The following is a 20,861-nucleotide window of genomic DNA, read 5'->3' on the forward strand; positions in this document are numbered from 1 at the left end:
CACTGCCGTCAAAAGTTCTGATCTCTAATCCTAACTTGTTTCATAGATGCATGGAACTTTATATTTAAACCTGAGAGATTCGAATAGACTGAGAAAACACGTGTGAGGAAACGTTTCAAGTTATGTACAAGGAAATAACAGGATTATGAAGAAACTTGAGTTGTAAATAAAAAAACACGTAATTTGTACTATTCACATATCGACTGAAGGTTTCAATGTTGTAATGCCGTAAGGACTTTACGTAGACACCAGTGTTAGAGAAACATACTTTCTCCATCTTCAGGGCTGAAGATGGAGGCAACACATTCCTCTGGAACGTTGTTGTCTACCTACAAATCCACACATCGTTTCAACTCAGAAGACCAACATCGAGATTTTCACCGCTGTAAGAAACAAATGTTTCTCATTTTCAGAGTAATTATGTCTAAGAGGACTAGATTAGTGGGATATTTGCCACATGTGATGAAATAAGAAATTATTTTAATGTTTTAGTCGGGAAACCTAGCAGGAAGTACCTAATTGAGAGATGCAGATTTAGATGAAAAGTTTACATGAATACGTATGTCTATGGACTGGATTTAAATGTAACCTGGTTTAAGTATGGTCAACCTGAATCACCTCTTCTATCTGGAGATTGTAAGTTGTTTGAAGAAACTTGGCCTGGAAAAGGACCAGAAGATAGAAGTTCCATGAGCGACAGAAGTTGGCCACAATTATAGCGTAGACGGGCATGGAGGTAAAGAAAGAACGCCAAGGAGTGTTTGCTATAGTCGGCATTGCAAGTTGCGCGGACTGCCCTAGGGACTGTTCAATGTACATGAGCTCCCTGGCGCTGATGGTGGGATGTTTCGAGGGTTTCTCGAAGGACAACCACAACCAGACCACGTACCAGACGACTCCCGCAATACCTGGAACAACAAGACACACGCACGTCGTCAGGAACTGCGTTTGTTACTAATAACTGCCAAACGGAGGAATGATGTTTGAAAAGATGGCTGTCTTCTGGGTTGTTGCGCCGTGTAATCTCGTAGACTTTAAAATTTCTACCAGACTACACGGCGCAACAACCCAGAAGACAGCCAGCCATCTTCAGACTCACCGCCGTGGAAACCTAAAATCCTATACTAAAGATATTTAACTTTAACTTAGTACCAACGTATGATGATCTTTGTTTACCGTTTCTTACTGCTGATATTAAGAATGTTATATCTTACAGGCGTTGATGGGATAATAATATTCGTAAGGATCAGGACAAGATCGTTTGCGGCTGTTGCAAACACGGTAATGAACCTTAAGGTACGCTTAAAGGCGAAAGATTCAGTCTTTCCATTTTATAACTGGCTCTCCTCTATGAAAGAACAATGTAAATAATCAGTTTATAACTAATCTTGTAGGACGTAACTAGCTGCAAAAATTGACGTTATTAAATAAGCTAAGTCGCTCTGCTAGACAAAAAATTAATCGTCCCTTATATTTGAAATTTAAACCCGGGATGTTTCTAATGGGAAGAATAGAGAACTATGCAACACACAGCAATATCCGGTCGAAAATAAAGATGGGGTAATCTATCCTTGATGATGACGCAACTTTACACTTACCGTAGAAGTAGAAAGGTGCTTTCCAGCTGATTCCACCCGTGAGAAGCCCAGAAAGGGGCATCCCCAGCACCACTCCTGCGTACGAGCCACAGAACGCCAGAGTGGCAAGTCGAGATCTCTCAAGAGGCGGTGCCCAGAACCTCCAGATACCGTGACAGGCTGGATACGTCACGCCCTGACGTTAGAAGCAAGGTTTGAAGTAGTTATACATAAATTTTCACGGGTAGATCCACAAAGCTCGTCTAGATAATATTTGAAGAATTCAGTCCTTACCGCAAAGAAAACACAACACTTCATCTTTACAAAGTCCAATTTATGAATCTCGTTTAAGGTGAGAATCGTACTAAACACTGATTTTTAAGGCGGATTATACAGGTAGTTACCATTCGGCTTGAAATTATTAATAAAATGACTGGCTGAACAAGTGGGCCCCATTTCAAACCAGGTTTGGGGTTTCTCTGGGGCTCGATTCCCGGCGAGCCATGAATTTCATTTGCTATGACGTCAATACCGGCTCTGAAGTCCACGCAGCCATTTATCCAGTCGATAGAGTAGTAAGTAGACCGAAGGGTAAAGTTGACCAATCAGCTCTCGTGCCGAGGTTAAAAACTCTTGGCGTTTTAATTCCACACACAATGCATCCCATTATAGGATGGTTATTATAAATCAGGGCTTTAAGCGCATAATATTACGTTTCTCACCATGGGCCACTCTTGCTTAAACTGTCAGTCTACGTATAACTTTTATAGAACCTGGAACTAATTAGTCTTCCCCTGACATGCATTGAAAGGAATATGTCCGAATACAAATTGCCTTCTCTGTTAACATTTCCAAGACGTGAAAAAGCAAATTATCTGAATAATTACTTCGGCTTGGTATATTATGGTAAATGCGTTTCAGATATGTTGCAGATATTTCTCTGCAATGACTGATTCTTCTCTGTGGAACAATTAAGAAATGCTAGTCTAGGGAACAAACTTGTAAAATAACTTAAACAATGAAAAGGGTTTCGGTTTAAATTCTAACTACATACGACCTATGGCCTATTCAATGAGGTCTAATTTTGAATGTATCAGTGGGTGTTAATAAGGATGTTCATTAGTGGCAGATCCTGGTCTAGAATTCAGTTCCTGTTCATGCTGTTCAAAAATAATAAATTGGCAGACAATGCACTTACCTCGACAAAACCCTGGCAGATCCTAACAATTATGACGAGTGTGGGGCTGATGGTTGTAGCCCCGGGCAACAGCAGGTTCAGGAATGCAGATATGGCGATGGCGGTCCCGAAAATCCTGAGCGAGAAACACAGTTTCGTGTTCAACATAAACACGTATTTAGGCTAATATATGCAGAAATCTACTTCACTGAGACTACAAGAAAACTGTAAAACAAGAAGCATGGTCACGTAGCACGCATTGGAGATATAGCTGCATACGTTCAGTTGGAAAATCTAAAAGGAAAAGATCACTTAGGAAACCTAGGTATCACTGGAAAAAAATTTATAAGGAAATAAGGCGTGCGGGTGTCGATTGGATTCATCAGGCTCACGTTAGGTAGTTAGCATAACAAATATTAGAATTTCAAGAAAGACTGGCCTGTGTTAATTAGTCATTTAATTAATATGTTAAAAATGAGATTCATTTTGATAGCGCTTACATATTGGCTGGGTACATGGATGCCAGAAATCCACCCGGAACTTGAGTAACCAAATAACCCCAGAAGAAGGATGAATCGACGGCAATTTCTACACTTACAGTCCAGTTAAACATGTTCGTCTGAAACAGAAGAACACAGCGTCGTTATAATCGAAACCTTTGGTCGGTCCGATTTGATAAAGACAGGTATTTGTTAATTTTATACACAGCGGCAAAATTGAAAAAGTAACTGCTAAGTCTTTCCAGTTTTAAGACGAAAATATCACACGGACCTCTTTAAAATTTGGAGCGATCACGTAACAGAATGAGGCAAAATTAAGCTAAACATAAACCTATTTTAAACTCCCAAATATTGGTCTGAAAACTATCAAACTATCTTAATGTTTATACTTTCCATTTTTTAGGAGTTTAAAATGAGAAATATTCATCAGCTTTGCGCGAAGAGTAAAATCTTCGAGTTTGATTGAAAGCGTTTGACTTTAAGCTGCAACCATCCAAGAAGAGAGAGACTCGAGCAACAGGAAGTGACGTCACATACTGATGAATGGAGCTGCAAATGCGCCATTAGCTGTTGCTATTCATCGTCAATAGAAGTTACTCGACGAATATCCAACTACAGGGAAGCACAAATGACTTGTTCCTAATCGATTTGTTGCCCATATGATACATTGATCAGCAGTAAACCAGATGACAGTTGCGTGTGTAATGCGAATTTTACAAACCAGCCACAGAGTTCATAAAGAAGTGTATGACATCGAGTTCTTGTTGGAAAATTCAAATAAATTGGTAGTTTCATTATTAATTCTTAATTTGTATCAATCTCTCTCCCCGTCTATTAAGGTCTTATAGGTTGTGACGCCATGTTGTCGTTTACTCGGTTGGCAACGTTTCGGATAAAATTATCGTCTCCATCTTCAGGACTGAGAGTCATTAATTACACTTTAAGATACTTCAACACTAAATATATATGCAGTATGTTTCTCCAAAACGTTTATTTTAGTTTAACAGGTAAATATTACGTAGATTCTACTTCAACGTATAAATAATAAGCACGATAAATTTTAACTGTGAAATAATAAATGCATTAAATTTCAGCGTGAAATATAAAAAGTAAATGAAGAATACGTCTTATCTCAGATATTTCGCTGGTCAGGCATTTTCGAATCACTCTGTGACAGAACCGTCGAGCGTTGTCACCCTGGTTGGCTTCATCCCCTAACAACAGCGCATTGTGTAGGAGATGGGGGTAGGCATCATGCCGTGAGAGCATTTGTAATTCTGATTCTATTCACCCCTCTCTCCATTTTCCTTTTACAAACGGAATTCACTTCCGCTCATATAAAAAGGACGTAGAAAAATAATACTGCGTTCGTATAACTGTAACTCCTCAGAAACAGTGAGTTAACGATATTCTGAAAGTCGTAGACTGAACAGTTACTCCCGTGAAATCTCCAAAGGAAGCCCGAAGGAATTTGCTCAAAATTTCTCACTGATTTCATATTCAACAACAACATGTTGGATAGAATGTGAATAATGGTATTAGGAGTCAGACGCTTTGTAACTCTTGCAAGTAACTGTCGATGAATCGAGAGAATGTTTGCTTTATTCAGCCCTATTATTTATAGTGCAATTATTATACTACGTGGTGAAATACACTCAAAGACCCAAATAATTTGTTTATATGGTATATGTGCGTCAGTTTATGCTTTAATTAATAGATAATTCGTATATCTAAATCGCTCCTTTTTGAAGTCAGAATGTAAAATCAACAATGAAATAACCAAGAGAATATTTGGACTTACAAACACGATATGAGTAAGAGAAATTTTGTGAGATTTCAGATTCTCGCGGCGATGAAAGTAAAGATGAGAACCTCCCGGGGTACTGCGTCGTGCGATTTCGTAAACGTTTACCAATATTTCAGAGGTCCTTACTGCTTCCATCATCAGGGCGATCAACATGATGATGGTGGCAGGTGAAACGTCTGAAAAGTCGGCCTTATCAGCCAGATAAATTCAGTACACAGCCTCATTTTAAATTTTAATTTCAATGCTCTTCAAACTGCAGCGTCACCCGCCTTCATTTTATTATCACAACATGTGTTATAATATAAAAAGTGAAGCTATCATCGTCTATTTTTCTCCATATTCTCTTTACTTTATACGGTGTGTCTAAATATCCTCTTCGGCGGTTTGTTCTCAGAATCTTGGAGTGTCTTACCTCGTTTCCATGCTTCAACTTCGCCATCCCCATGTTACATCTCATGCCGAAAGAAATCATGAAACCTGTACATGACAAATGTGTTGTTAGTTGACACGGCGGAGAGATACACTCGTCTACAAATGTATTTTGCATTTAATCTACGTTGGATAGATATAACTCCCATTTTAATATATTGCAATATAATGTAATATAAACATGTATACTCAGATCAGTGTTCATACTATACCAACAATTTTATTTTCAATGGTACAACAACCGAAAAGTGAAATTTTGAGTTTTCCTTTTCCAGACTAGAAAAGTTTGTACCGTAACCCCCCCCCCCCACCAAAATATATTGCACACTCTTTTCTGCATCTCCTACAAAATTCATTGTACGTCGTCTTTGTGTGAAGTTCCTAATTAACAGGTAATAATATTCAATAAAAGAATTAAAATAGCTACCGAATCCACAAGTGTTTATAGTATTTGAAAACTATACCATAAATTCTTACAACTGATATTTAAAAGTATTTGGATCATATCATCAATTAATTACAACACACGGGGTGGACCATTTCACCATTCATACGCGTTCACAGTTACAGCTGTTCGCGTCTAAGACTGAAGCCTAAAGGTGAGAAAACAATTAATGCTAATGCACCACAGAGATAATAATAAGTAAAGTTAATTTCAGAAAATTATTGTATTCACCGAGATAGTACAGATTACAACACCATAGAACCTTGAATAGGGCACGTCTCGATTTCTGTTTTGCGTTATTGTCAAAGTTTCAGAGTGCGGTAAAATCTATCTCGTATTAACTGAAAGTAATCACATAATCTGTTCTATGAGCTGTTTTTTCACATTACGTCCTACGAAAACAGCTGATTTAGCCTATTTTGGCATAGTCGTTGACCTCTTTATATAATCACGTCTTGAAGAATCGTGAAATCGTATGGCTTATTAGTCCTATCCGTAAAATTGCCTCATCGTAAAATGAACTGAGATGGTACAGCAATGTTTATCAACCCACAGACTCTAGCCGTACTGTGTACACATGACGGTATCGATACTCCATCACTTTATTATTTTCACAATATCACATGCATTTTTGCTTTAGAATTGGACAGGAACACATCCCAGCCAACTTCTGTAATTTAAAAATGAAATGTCCCTTCCTCCATAATAATTTGTGACGGGTTCAGTTATTGATGTGCAGAAATAGGGTATTTTAGCAAAGAAGGCAAATTGTAACTAAAATTATACCTATAATGTATATGACTCACAACCATTTAAAAATTATAACTGAGTGACGATGTCTGCTTCGTATTCTGGAGGTGTCCAGTTTGAATACCAAGTAACAAGTAAATTCCGTAACACCGCATCATCACAACCGTATTCGATATTCTTAGTTACGCCGTCATTTCGCCTGCTGAAGCTGCAACACGCCGTACCTACGCACGTCAGGACCGCCATGGTGTACCGCTTACTGAGGCACGGACACTCCGGTCGAATGTACTTGTCGATGTGCCTCAACGGGGGCCTCTCCGGTTCAGGCAGGGACTCCGGTGTACCAATCTCGCCCTCAGCGCTGACAAACCCCTTCTCGTCTTCAGCTTTACTGGAAGGATGCACCACACAAACACAGTGTAATGTCCCACTGTGAGAAAAGTGTCAGCCCGAGCGGAGAAGTTGAAGAAAGAAATAATATTATAAAAGGAGAAAAAATAGGAAAGAACGAATGAACGAATAAGAGAAGAAACAAATACACGAGGAAGGAAAGAATGAAAGAATCATAAAGGAACAGCAAGGGGCAAAAACGCGAAAGATAAATACAAACAAGGATTCAGAGAAGGAAGTTTCGGAGGAAAGTGGGAAAATCAAGAAAGAGTGGAGCTCAAAGTTCCATACATTACATTTCATTACTTTACATTACATTCAGCTACCACAGAGCCATCTTAAGCGTAACTAATTCAAGTTGAATAAGCAATGTCTTAATCAAACTTTACTCAATTTGTAAAGCATATATAAAGGAAATATTTAGAATAAAGCCAATATATAAACTTCCTTTCCGTATAGACGTATTTATGTCAAATTCTCCGGAACCGTGGTTCCACTGTCAATTTTTTTATGCAGCGATTTATATCAGTCTTGAAGTAGCAGCTACTAATGCACGTGGACATCCAAGTGCTTGTCACATGACATTATGAATAGCAAAAAGGTAATATTAGATTCTAAAACTGAGTAAAGAAAATGAAAATGGAACTAGGAAAGTAAGGCCAATAAAGTATGATTACCACGTGGAAATGTCGCTAATGATATTGAAAGGCAAAATCTATTGTCGAAGATCTAAAAGGATGTAATTAGGTTTTTTTGATAAAATAAAGTATAAATGGGATATGAAGGGGCATACTAAATATTGTATCAGAACTCTACGCAACGGGGTACCTTGAAAAAAGCAGGAGCATAGAAATTAAAAGGAAGTCGAGAACATGAAATGAGCTCAAAGTCAAAATCAATAACATATTAACACAGAAGCACTGAAATTGACAAAGATAATAGTAGTTAAACGTCTAAAACAAGATGTAAAGAAATATTACGTCACAACCAAGTGTGAAATTGAACGCAGATCTTTTAATTTCAGTCCATAACCACAAAATATAGCAGAAGGAATTACGTCTTATTCACTCAGAATACGAACACTGTTCATGCAGGCGTGCAGCATGTAGTCATTTTGAATGATAATGACTGAAGTACCCGACTGACATCAAAGCTTAGAGAAGGGGGAAGTTATTAACACACTGACAATTAGCGTGAAGCTCGATTTGTTTATGTAACGAGCGTGTTTTAGAATGAGCTGTGTTGAAGGACAATGGTGCGTCGTTCTTGTTTGACTGTCGTCGAAGTATAAATTGTGTGGGTACTTACCCAATCTTTGAAGGCATTTCAAATTCCTCATAGTTGATGTTCCTGAAAAAGACAGAAAAAAAATTGAAATTTTCATCATGGCCGTAGCTTACGTTCTGTAATGTTATCTAAAAGTTATTTAGTTAGTGAGTCAGTTAATGGTTAGTTATAGTAACATTAATTTGGCATTTGTGTGACGCGTTTTTTTATTCAACGAATATTCACATGTTTAAAATACTTTAAGAATTTTTAAAATTCTTAACGTGGCCCTCTACGAGTTACAGATCAGTCGCCCATGTTTCTGTATCATCTCACTAATGGAGCACTTTGATTGCAGTGGATATTACAGTTATAAGCGGATGGTAATTGTCGGGCTGTTGAGGGAACGGTTAAATATTACGTTCGCCAGAGGGGGTAGGCATCGCTTTCTTGTCACTACATCGTTATTAATGGCTCTGTTATATAATATTTATGAGGGATGTGCCAGTAAAGGGGTGTATATTTTTACGTAAACAGAAATGAGAGGGACGAAGCATGCGGGTAAGAGGGACGAGAAATGTGTATTAGAAAATGTGATTAAATGTGTCTTGGCAAGCTCTGATTGGCGGCTGTTTAAGGGGAACGGAAACATGAGTATTTGTTACCACTAATATTCTCATTCGGGAGATCCTGTATTACTGTCACTGCCAGGTTAGAAATTCTCCTTCTTTGTGGAATCCGAAGGCCCAGTATCGTGGAAAACACATATTCCTTACGAAATGTTTTGTCTGATGAACGTATTTGAAGGACCGATTTGTTTTTTTATTTAAACTAAAATGAACGTGCACGCGTATATGGGTTATCTCTGAAAACAATATTAATATGGTCTTATTAAGTAATAATTAATAATAATAATAATAATATAAAATGTGTTAACTCACTCGTAAAATCCTCTGAATCGTTGTAAGTATGAAACATACGTTTCTACGATCAATTCATCGATTTATTTCGATGATGAACACAGCACAAACTATGCAAAATACTAAACTCTTGTTATGCCACTGATCAATTAAGTAATTCTCATCGTTATAAAATACAGAGGATTCTTAAAATTGCTGAAGATTATTAGCTAAAAAGTGAAAGAATTCCTCAAAAACCATTGTAAAATTAAAAAAGTATTTAATGCAATTTGTATTCATTGACACCAGGGAGTTACGTTAATTCTGGGTTCAAATTTCACAGTACTGAATGCTGTTTTTTGTACTCATAGTTGTGTTTATTACTTATCGATCGTGTTGCGTGCTCTTCTTTTAATGACGTCATGGAATCAAATAATACACGTCATCAAAAGACGCTCCTTGCGGCAAACGTTAAAATTCGTGCTACCTTACTGCCTAATCCAAATTTAGCGCCAGAAAAATCTAAATAAATCCAGTGACATTTTCTGGTCTGACGGTGGCGAGTGGTAAGATGGCTGTCGTCTGGAATGTTGAGCCGAGTAGTATGGTAAAAATTAGCTGACGTTTCAGAGGTGCTAACTACCTCAATGATCAGGGAGCAAACAGTTCAGAAGACAGTAATTTAAAGAAAGTACAATTAAGACTACTACCGAATATTTTGGTACCTGCACAGGTCATGAAGTCATACAGTCTTGAACACGTTTATAATGTTTCGGTCAAACCTTTATTCATCTTCGAGGTACAGAAGATCTTTACCCCACAGATAATATTACGTTTCACATTGTTCTTTGTGTGAGATACATGCTTATTTGATATTTACGCAAAATTTTGTGGAATAACGATCGATTCGAACTCAGCAGGGAATACACTTTTATGTATATTAAAGAATATGGGTTGTGATGGTCGAAAGTGGATGGAACTGGCTCAGGATTGTGTCCAATGGTGGGTTTTGATATTAGTTGTGTTGAATCGTCAGGTTCTGCTGCCACAGTGATAGTCAATGATTCGGAACCCTCGTGTGAATTAACTTAACCCTTTAAAGACTACACTTGGTTACAAAACATTTACACACGTAGTCGTACCTCAAAGAAAACACAGCGCGTCTCCGTCAGAAACATCAACTACTTCATGGCGTTTAATCTGAGAATCAAACAAAATCATGTACACACTCAGTGAACAAAATGCTGACTTGATTAATATTTAAGCAGGTGGTACATATAGTTACCATTGGCCTTTAAAGGGTTAACGACGCGAGTCCTTTAAATTTTCGAGAGCGAAACGTGATTAGGCAATGTGAGATGAACGACGTAAGGGCACCGATGCCCCTGGAGTTTCTGCTTCCGTGCAATTTACTTCCGCAAGTGCTTGATGTCAGCGCCGTCTGCTGTGCGCCTTCTTCTCGTATTCATTCATGAGCTCCTCGATCGTTCACGCTCTTCAGTTCTCTCGGCTGGTGCCGTGAAATAAAACCTCCTCCTGCCTCAAGCAGTCAACGTAACAGTGGCGTAAGTGGCATCCACAAGAACGAATCAAGCGAACACGGTAATGAACGAACACGACGGCCTTTCGTGATGTTCGCAGCGTTTTCTGATAGAACTTAACCGATGTTTCAGAGGCGCTTACTACCTCAATCGTCAAAGTGAATCAGCAGGAGGCTCGATGCATGTCGTAAAAACCTCTAGAACGTCGTTCAATTTCTACTGGGCTACACGAAACATACCAAAAGACAATTATCTTCATACTTCACATAATGGCAAGGTTAAGCTACCTCTGGTACTTAACTAAGCACCGTATCGGGAAGTGAGGACACAGTTCGACGGACTCTACACAAAGGTGAGTACTTAGCTTCACGATCCGGCGACTTTACGCCATGGAAAAAACGAGAGTATCTGTATATGGCGTTAAATGAGGCACGTGAGTCTTGAAATCCCGAACACAGTCGCTTCCTGCGCATATTTCTGTCAAAGAGTGAAAAACTATCGATGTATCGAACTCATGGCTTCCACCTTGCCTAAAGGGCGCACGTTATATACTCAAACGCGTTCCATTTTGTGCATATGATGCTTATCGGGTCATTGAACTGTTCATTACAGTTCGTATCTCATTGGAACGCAATGTTAAGTGATGTTCTTTTCATCACTTGTTTCGCTGTATCACTGAATCTGCCGTCTTCCTGCACTCAACGCCATCTAGCTAGCCTCAGCGGATTTTCATCCTCTCCTGACGTTATACTTGATACCCACTTAATTTTATAAAATACTTCATTGTCAGATCTGGCGTGGAAAAACAATGGCTACACGTTTTAGGCACGTTCACAAACTAAGTTGCGAAAATGCCCGTGTTAATATCGCCATGAAGAGGGTTTAACTATTATTTGACAAGCACACATACGCTGCGAAAGTCTAAAAAACAATTTATAAATTTTAAAACTCATAAATAACTAATTCTATTAGCATCTGAAGCTCTCACGGCGGTGAGAAAGAAGATTGTAGTCTTCTGGGTTGTAGCGCTTTCGTCATCAGGTTCCTGATGATGGAGGAAGTAAGAACCTCTGAAACGTTGTTCCTCTATGATCCATTGAAATATTATCCTGAAATGTACGCCAATATCTTACGAGTGCCGAAGCCGATCGACGTTTCGCAGGTACTTACTGTCTCCATAATCAAGACATTCCTGACAACCCAGAAGAGAACCTCAGATTCTGTTCTCATAGGCAGAGATCTGTGGTCTGTTTTATTAGAAAATCAAGAAAGCAGATTGAAAATTATGTTTAGTGAGGTAGTTATATTAGTATTACGTTGGACATCGCCCATTTTCTGAGGTAAATTTGATATACAGGACGTTTCGGTAGTTCGTTATAATCCCGTCTTTATGTAATTGGTTGTCAGTGTGCTGACCGATTTCATGTCATGTCAGTCACACATAGTGACTGTATTAAGCACACACTAAACCCTCAAATCATTTACTTTCAAATCAAGGTTAATGGTTCCTTCCGTTATAAGTGAAAGTGCACTTCTTGCGTAAAGATGCTGCTAGCCTCAAGCAAGGCGATGGTCCATTGACACCCTGACCTTTATCCAAGCCCCAGTCATTTAATAGAATTGATTGGACTTTTTCCCCGTCTTTACTACCCCAGATTCCCCCCCAGCGAACACTGAAGAAGTCCTCGTTCTCGCTCAGCGTCAGCGTCTGATGCGAACACTGCGATGACTGACCTGGTTTCAGCTCCGGACTGACCCAGGTTCATCATCAGGTAACCAACTATAGATCCAATAGGCCAACTGCTCTTATTCTTCTTAGTCTCTTTTGATCATATCGAATATCAGGTTGACACGATTTTGCGATGTTGCGTCGTATAGTATGTAGATGTTGGCCGACGTTTCAGAGATGTTTACTGTCTCATCGCCCTGATCATGGAGGCAGCAAGAACCTCTGAAACGTTGGCCAACTTTCACCAGACTACACGGCGCTACGACCCACAATACAGACGTCTTTCTACTCACCACCGTGAGAGTGTCGATTTCTACTTATGAAGCTCTTAATTACGCAGTTTTCTCCAGCCTCCAGTCATTTTTTCCACTGCCACCTTATCGTGTTGTTTTCGTTCCGAACTGTAGCAGACGCCCTCACGCTCTCCGAATGTCCATCGGTCGTGTGTGACAATGACGATTCCGTGGCGGACCGGTTACTGTTGTCCCATTATCGTTCACTAACAATGTGTCCATGAACTGAGCACATAACGAAGAGATCGTAAATCATCGCATCTCAGATAGCAGCACGTGGAGGGGGCCAAGACGCCAAGCGGGGCGGAACGAGACGTCTTACCGCCAATATTATAGCGTTTTCCGAAGCACTAAAGTGCAGCCAAGAGATATCTTCAAATACAAAAGAGACAAGTAACATCATTCAAGCTTTATAGAGTTTCTTTCAAATCTTGGGATATATTTATTTCTGCGTCTGATGTGATGTTCTCAGGACATCAAAAGTATCCATGATTGTGTTCTATGTTATAACACCACGTGGACGTTCAGATAGATCAACAGCCCTCAAGATGGAGGGAGTATGTCCCTATAAAATGACGATATCTACCTACAAGTCCAAAAGGAGTTTCAACCCAGAAGACCAACACAGACTTCATTTCAGCACAAGATTAATTAACTTAGGATATATTTTATAGCTCTAATTTTCAATATCCGTGCTAAAATATTATTTTTTACTAAACACAACATCGAAAATTTATCTCTAAATGTCAAGAAGTCTAATGAAGATGGATCATCCACACTCCTGTTATATCTTCAATCTGAGTGCCAATTTCCCCTATTTCTTTCCTTTGGCTGAGGGACCAATTTTCACAACGAAACAAAACAACGCTATTAATATTAATGACTAGTCAATGAATTATAATTCTTTAGGATTTGTGTCTCTAAATTAATCTACCTAATAAAGACAGAGCCGTTTAGTGCGGACTCAACCTATAAGACGCGGTTCTACACTCCATGGACGATCCTCTCGTGAAAAACAAAAGAAGAGTGCGATGCTCTACCCTGCTTCCACCGTCCGTACGTTCTATATTAACTGAAGTATTGATCGTTCAACGACCGATCGGATATTTGACCGTCTCTGCGAGTTGTAAGTTTCTTTTCCGTAAATACTTATTTCTTTGAAAAGACGTTTAGGTTATACTCAACGAAATAACGTGGAGACTATAAAGAAATCTTAACGAAGTTCTGAGGGCGAACAAAAGTTATTTAATTAAATATAAACCCATAATAACGAAAAGCTTATTTTAATCACGTCAAGGAAAATGTAATACAAAGCCAATGACAATGCATAAATATCTGAGCGAGATTTGAGGTTCTCATGGCGGCAAATATTAATTAACTGACAGTCTTCTGGATTCATGCGTTGCAGCAACTCAGAAGACGGCCGCCTTCAACAATTTGAGCCTTCTATGGACTCATGTTATGTTGTTGGCCGAATTTTGATTATGATAAAGTTTTCAGCGTGGAAAAACAATACTCAATTTCGGTTTATTTTGTTTGATTCATGTCCGTACGTGCAAAACGCCATCTGTTTACTGCAAGCAACAGGTGCGCGCTAACAACGACCTCTAATAGGAGCAGTTGAAAACAACTTCATGATCCTTAAGACAGCCGTAATAGACATGAATATAAAATGACCGAAATTTTTCATTATGTTAAGTGTTTATGTTGTATAGAGGGCTAGACTGCCTCGTGGTTTAGAGTGCATGTAGTTCTTCACAAATCAGTGAAACTAGACTATAAATTTTGATGCAAATTGTGTCACCAATGACATCATGATAAAACATAATTCTTAATAGTATCATGACTACCATAATCATAAATATAATCATTCTGTCATACAATACTTGGGAAACAAGGATTTATTTCATAAATGTTATATGTTTAATATCATAGGTTGAATCTAATACATATATCATGATTTTCCTGAGATAAGTATCGATTAATTATGCCTTTTTAGAAATTCCAAATAGTCACGTCAGACACTCGAGAATGAAATGTGAATTAAATAAATATGAGCAGAAGTAACTATAGACTTATTCCCGTAATTATATTTATATATATACTGCCTAATATTTGCTAAATAAATCCAGAATTGAAATTGAAAGACACCAACAAACTCCAAGAAGCACACCGCTTCTATTAGAAGTTAATTGCAGCTCAGCTGTTCAAGAAATTTTAAGATTTTATGGAACCCCAATGTTCATTATCGTGTTCACAAGATTCTGCAAATTTCGGAGGTTCTGGGTAACATTTATTAATATGCTAATGCTAGTAATCTTAAAGGTGAGGTATTGTTCGCCCCCCGACCAATTAATCCGCAAGATGAAGGAACACCAATTATCTGTTATTCGCGGATATGTTCGTAGGTTGCACTCCAAATGAAGAGGTCGTCTCCTACATAAATCATCTGAGGACGCAGCATTAACCAACTAATCATTTTAATGAAGATGTGCTGTGTTTTCTTTGCGGTGCGGTCTGAATTCTTAAACATTATTTACATTTGCTTAGGGCTTCAATTGGATTGAAGAGAATTTGTAGACTGTTACATGAAGTTCCCTAATATATAAAAACATTTAGAAAACTGTTTAGAGGAACAAATTCATGTGATTCATTCGTAAACATTAGTAAAAGAAACCGGAAACAGGGAATTTAATGGAACCAAATTAATATACTGAAAATCGAAATATAGATGTAACATTCTCAGGTCAGAAAATGTTCCAACAAGCAAGTTTTTTCTGCAACACGTGTGTCATACTTGGACAAATGTCGAATTGTTCTTAATTTCAAACCCAGGACCTTCCAACATATACAAAACGTAGGTTCTGTACCTTTATGATCAGCAGACCACAATTTTATTCACAGTAGCACAAATCACATGAAGTAAATCATTGCTCTGCTTTTAAAGAATTCTTTTGTGGCTTGTAGAATGAATAGTGTGCGTGTGTGGCAGGTAATGTTTTCAAACCTCAGTCTGGTCCATTAGGCGATTGATCTTGAGGGAAAATTCTGCCAAGGCTTGAGAAATAGAGGCAGCATCTCTCCTTCCTCCATTCATGCATTAGATTAGGTTACCATAGTTACGCATTCTGCATCTTTTTCAAAATGTCAACTGCAACTTAGTAATTAAATATATCTTTCGTAATATGTGCTTAAGGTAATTAAGAAGTTTGTAAATACTATTAGCACGCTCTAACACTTTGAAACGAAACCAGGATTAAACGGAAACGTGAGAGATTTGTGGTTTTTACGGAGGATGATAATGATTTTGATTCTCTTCTGTGTTTTGGCGCCGTGTAGACCGATTTCTAGACGCCAGCGTTTCGGAGAAACAGAAACTTGTCTCTCAGAGAGCGTCTCAGTTGACAAGAACACAGAGTAAAAAGTAATATTAAACTCTAAATCCAAGGGACTCAACCTAATACTTACTACCCTCTAAGAAGCTAACAGTCTCTTCGGAATTTTCGAAATTCGTCACTTTTTTAATGGAACCCGAAAAATAATTACCACAAATCCGTATTCAGAGCCAGAATAATCCAGTTCACACGCTCACACCCTATTTATTTAAGCTCCGTTTTAATATTTAACTTTCATATACTCTTGCTTCTTCCAAATAGTCTCTTCCAGTCAGGTCAAGACCATCATCATAAAGTTTTATAAAATCGCTGTTACTTCCCTCCTGTTAGATCGAAATGTTCACATAAGCAGCCCACGCTTTTCTCCTTACGCCACACGAAGTGGAATTTGCATTCCACGCTTTGGAAGAACGAAATGAAATCCTTTCTCAGTGTTTGCACAGTGTTAATTGAGAAAATGCGACCCAGTCATCTCTTTACCACCAGCGTCCACGAAGATTTCAACACTCACGTTCGCATCTACGTACGAGTTTACACGGCGTCAAACCCCAGAAGTAAAAATTCGCCTCACAGTCGTAAAAACCTCAAATCTCATTTATTCCTCCATAAATAATATTACAAATTTGCTGCTTACATAGTTCATCTTAAATACAAATATTTTCTTTCGCACTACTTTTAGATATGCATATTCTGTGTTCTCCCTTTAAATTAATAGACCAAAATTTACAGCCATGTCTACAGAGTTAAAAATCAGACTTCATATTTTGCACATTCAACTTTTCGTAAAAATCAGGTGATTAAATTTCAAATCTTTAAAGGTTTGCTCCGGTAAAAAAATACGAGTTCGATTTGTTACTGAAAACAAAACACTATTCACAAGCGACTCCGTATTTTCACACACACACATCAACACAATTAAGTCAGGTGATCAAGTTAAGTGGTCGTAATGTTCTTACCGTGTCACGACGGCCATGGTAGCAAAATCTGCTTCAGCGTCGCGGACCGAAGGAGTAGGATGCCTGGCCTCCTAGCTTCGACGCTCACACATACAGGAATGAGAGTTTCCGGAGACAACCGCCGTCAGCGTCGGAATCCGAAGGCTTAGCAAGACGCTCGGAGTATTCAAGGGAATGACGTGTGATAAAATGCGTAAACGTGTAGTTGCTTCCCGGCGAGTGTCTACGTCAGGCCCAACAAAAGTTTACTTCGTGTGTGGCAGATGATTATGATGAAAAGCAATCTCAGGGTCTTAACTCATTTTAAATAATTTATTATTAATAAACTAACAACATGGAGCGTAGTCCTCAGAAACCAATAGTCAGTCAAATAGTCAAAAAAAACTACCCGCATTCTAGGACACCGTAAAGTTGTTCTTATCCTGAGAAACATTAATCCAGTCCATAAACTTCTAGATCTATTTTTTCCTAAGCCTTATTTTAATATTATCCTTCCACTCACACTTATGTCTTCCAATTTTCTCACAGAGAAGTAAAATTTATAGAGCTGTGACTCGCAACGCATAATTGTGTGAAATCGGTAAAGGTATAAATTGTGGCGTTCTGGGTCGTAACGCCTTGTGACCTTATAGGTGGTCACAAAGTTCCTCTGAAACTATCACAAAGACGTATAACGCAACACGGCGTCAAAATCCAGAACACCCGAACCGACAGCCAATAATTACTTTAAACAGCGTCAAAATTCCAACGAAGAAATCCAAGCTTTTCAATGTAATGTGTAACACACTGAATAGACAGTAAATTAGAATAAAACGGTGCGATTACAGAACTAATAAGAATATAACTACTGTTTGGATTTCACACTAAACGATGCTTAGGGAAAAGTTGCCTTTCTCTCCAAAGAGACGGGGTGACAGAATATCTACTTTAAAAATAGCTCTGCTTGAGCATAGTAAACAAATTATGTATTCAGAATAAAATTCATATTCTTATTTTAACTGATGATGGTTTAACACGTGAGCATTTAACTAACGCCATGTAGCAAAGTGGTTTTGGGGAAGTTTGTAATCACTCAGTTAGTAAACAAATTCGCAGCATATTATGGAAATCAGAAGTTCATTATCGTGTTCAAACAAGCTCGCCACCAGTTGTTATATTGAGCCAGATAAATCCAGTGCACACCCTCCCAATTTATTCCCTTAAGATCCATTATTAACACTTTAAAGCCGAAATTCGCATACAGAACTTTTCAAATGAAGTTGAAATTAAGGGTTAATGTATTTGTTCCCTTGTATATCTAGAATGGATATATCGATTTGCCCCTAGCATGCTTATTAATTAAGTCCAGGAACAGATATTAAGGCCAAAACTCCGGAAGGCGTGTCGTGACTTCGGTTTCCGCTCTGGGTGCTTCCCGTAGCCCGGAAACTAAATAAGTTGGAAAAATGGAGCCTTGACCAAAGTAGTTTGTTCCGAAGATGAGATTGCAGAAACGAAGTCCAGAATCCCGAAAAATTATTCTCGATTCGATTCCCAGTGGAGAAGATATCTATAGCTGGGATAATAAACACGACAAATGAACGGCGTTAAGACTGAGGTCTAGTCTCGGTACAGAAGAAGTATTATGTAACTCACAACTAAGCACAAGCCAAGAAGAGCACCAAAGGCAAATGTGTTCGTTTCGGAGAGAAGATTACAGGATCAGAGGTTACAAACCCTATAACTTTCCTGTGTTCGAGTCTCGGTGAGAATTTTGGATTAAGAATAATATTTATATATAATATTCAACAACACGTGACAGTCGGGAAGACGAGTTCTAAACACGAACCCGTGAGTAGAAGCGCGACGATACGCGTTGCGACCCCAAGACCTGATTGAAATTTCTACACATAAGAGCCCAGGAATGCTACAAGACTTGACATTGAGAGACCGACGCAGAACGTGCCGACGCCTACTGTTGCGACACCGACAAAATATTCCATATATGTATACAAGATGAGCGTTGGAATTCCCTACGACACGACATTATCGAATCGATATAGAGCGTCGCGACATCTATTACAACAACGCCGATTTCAATTCCATTTCAGGTCAAGAGAAGCATCGAGACGCCATAGAACAGGATACACGCAAACCGACACCGACCGTCAAGACGCCGACAAAATACTCCCCGTAAAACATACATGAGCTTAGTGAAGTAACAAAACAAGAAGCTGGCAAATGGACGACGAATGACGCTGTGAGGCTGGGAAGACACAAGCCACAATTATTTGAAACCGTCGCAAAGCGTTATAACCGAGACGCCGAATCCAACGCTCAAATAAATCCAACACATGCATCGGAACGCTAAGTCAAACGGCTGAGAAAAACTACGAACATTGGAACGCAAACTGTCGCAATACCGCCAAAGGACGTGACACTCAGTAACGATGATCATTGAGATGCCACAGAACACGACTTTAGAAAACCGATTAGGAGCGCCCAGACACTAGGCGCTGAGACGCCACAAGAATAAGCAAAGGCTTTCGAAAGTCGTGACTCAATTCAACACCAATCATCCCGACGCCTCCAAAAGAAATTACAGTTACAGCAGGTAGATTCGAGAATTCAACTGGAAACGGCCCTGAAAAATGACGCCTAGAGACGCGACGTAAATCGTCACAACTCAAACTAACATGAATATGGTCATTCAGTTTGATACAAATCGGCAGAAACATGCCTTTGAGAAACTGACTTCTGAATAACCATAAAAAATTAAAACTCTTCTATCCGGCAAACCCTCGGACTGATATTGCTGCACACGTACACCAAATCAACATGATAGGAATTCTCCAGGAGACTACTGAATCAATTCTAAAACCACAACGATAACTAACCTAACCTAATACAACCTAACCTAACCTAACTAAACCTAACCTAACCGAAGACAAAGCAACCTTATCCAGTTTAACCTAAACTAATCCAACATAACCGAATCTAAGAGAACCGCATTCGATCAAACCCACCAATGCTTACGGACCTCCAGAAAATCTCTCCAGGACTTCTCGAGGCATTCTCAAGGATTTCTCCAGCACTTCTCCAGGATTTCTCCAAAACGGCTCAAGGGCTTCTAAACAACCTCTGCCGAACTTTTCATCACTCGTCTAAAATTTCTCCAGAAGCTCTCCAGCACTTCTCCAGGATTTCTCAAACTCTTCTCAAGGACTTCTACATAACATCTACATACTTTTAATACATTTCTCTAAAATTTCTCCAGTAATTTTCCAGTATACCTACACGTCCACCACATCAACACAATAGGAATTCTCCAGGACACTACTAGATCAATACTAATACCACAACTTTAAGTGCTGTTTTAACACTAGTGGTTGATGTCACCATGACACGCTTGCAACACGTCACACGTACATCTCCGCCTGCTAACTATGCAACACAACTAGCCGATTATATTCGGAATTTTTCCCCGTACAGCTCGTGTGTGGTTCCTGATAACTTTATTTGAAATGCTGTTCGAAGCATCGCGAATACATTATCGATCGTAATGCATCGACCATTATCGTTTTTAAAGTACAGCTTTTTTCACGTTCTTTGTACAAAGGGTAAAAAATAAATGTGTAATGGGGATATCATGTGCATCTGTCCGAGTGTCAGTACGTAAAATTGATCTGCCTAACTGTTGGACATATTTCCATAAAATTTGGTAAAGA

The 20,861-nt window shown here is 38.8% G+C and overlaps 1 protein-coding gene across 2 annotated transcripts in view; it reads right to left on the bottom strand.

Moving 5' to 3' along the window:
- Positions 1–20,861, bottom strand: part of VGlut (Vesicular glutamate transporter) — a 74,893-nt gene that overhangs the window by 10,044 nt on the left and 43,988 nt on the right. The window contains exons 1-8 of one of the 2 annotated variants that reach the window (XM_087350163.1): positions 17,155–17,222; positions 8,384–8,425; positions 6,910–7,076; positions 5,474–5,538; positions 3,255–3,373; positions 2,776–2,890; positions 1,599–1,773; positions 619–908 (exon numbers count right to left, since the gene is read on the bottom strand). In XM_087350163.1, the coding sequence (XP_087206289.1) occupies positions 619–908; positions 1,599–1,773; positions 2,776–2,890; positions 3,255–3,373; positions 5,474–5,538; positions 6,910–7,076; positions 8,384–8,425; positions 17,155–17,171 (990 nt within the window). In that variant the 5' untranslated portion in view covers positions 17,172–17,222. Of the gene's footprint in view, positions 1–618; positions 909–1,598; positions 1,774–2,775; positions 2,891–3,254; positions 3,374–5,473; positions 5,539–6,909; positions 7,077–8,383; positions 8,426–17,154; positions 17,223–20,861 lie in introns of those variants that run through there. The other variant, XM_022064043.2, reaches the window with a different exon arrangement.

The sequence above is a fragment of the Zootermopsis nevadensis genome, unplaced genomic scaffold, assembly GCF_977971745.1.
Source record: "Zootermopsis nevadensis isolate Lab colony 2312 unplaced genomic scaffold, Znev_1.0 Znev_ptg000017l, whole genome shotgun sequence".
Lineage (NCBI taxonomy): Eukaryota > Metazoa > Arthropoda > Insecta > Blattodea > Termopsidae > Zootermopsis > Zootermopsis nevadensis.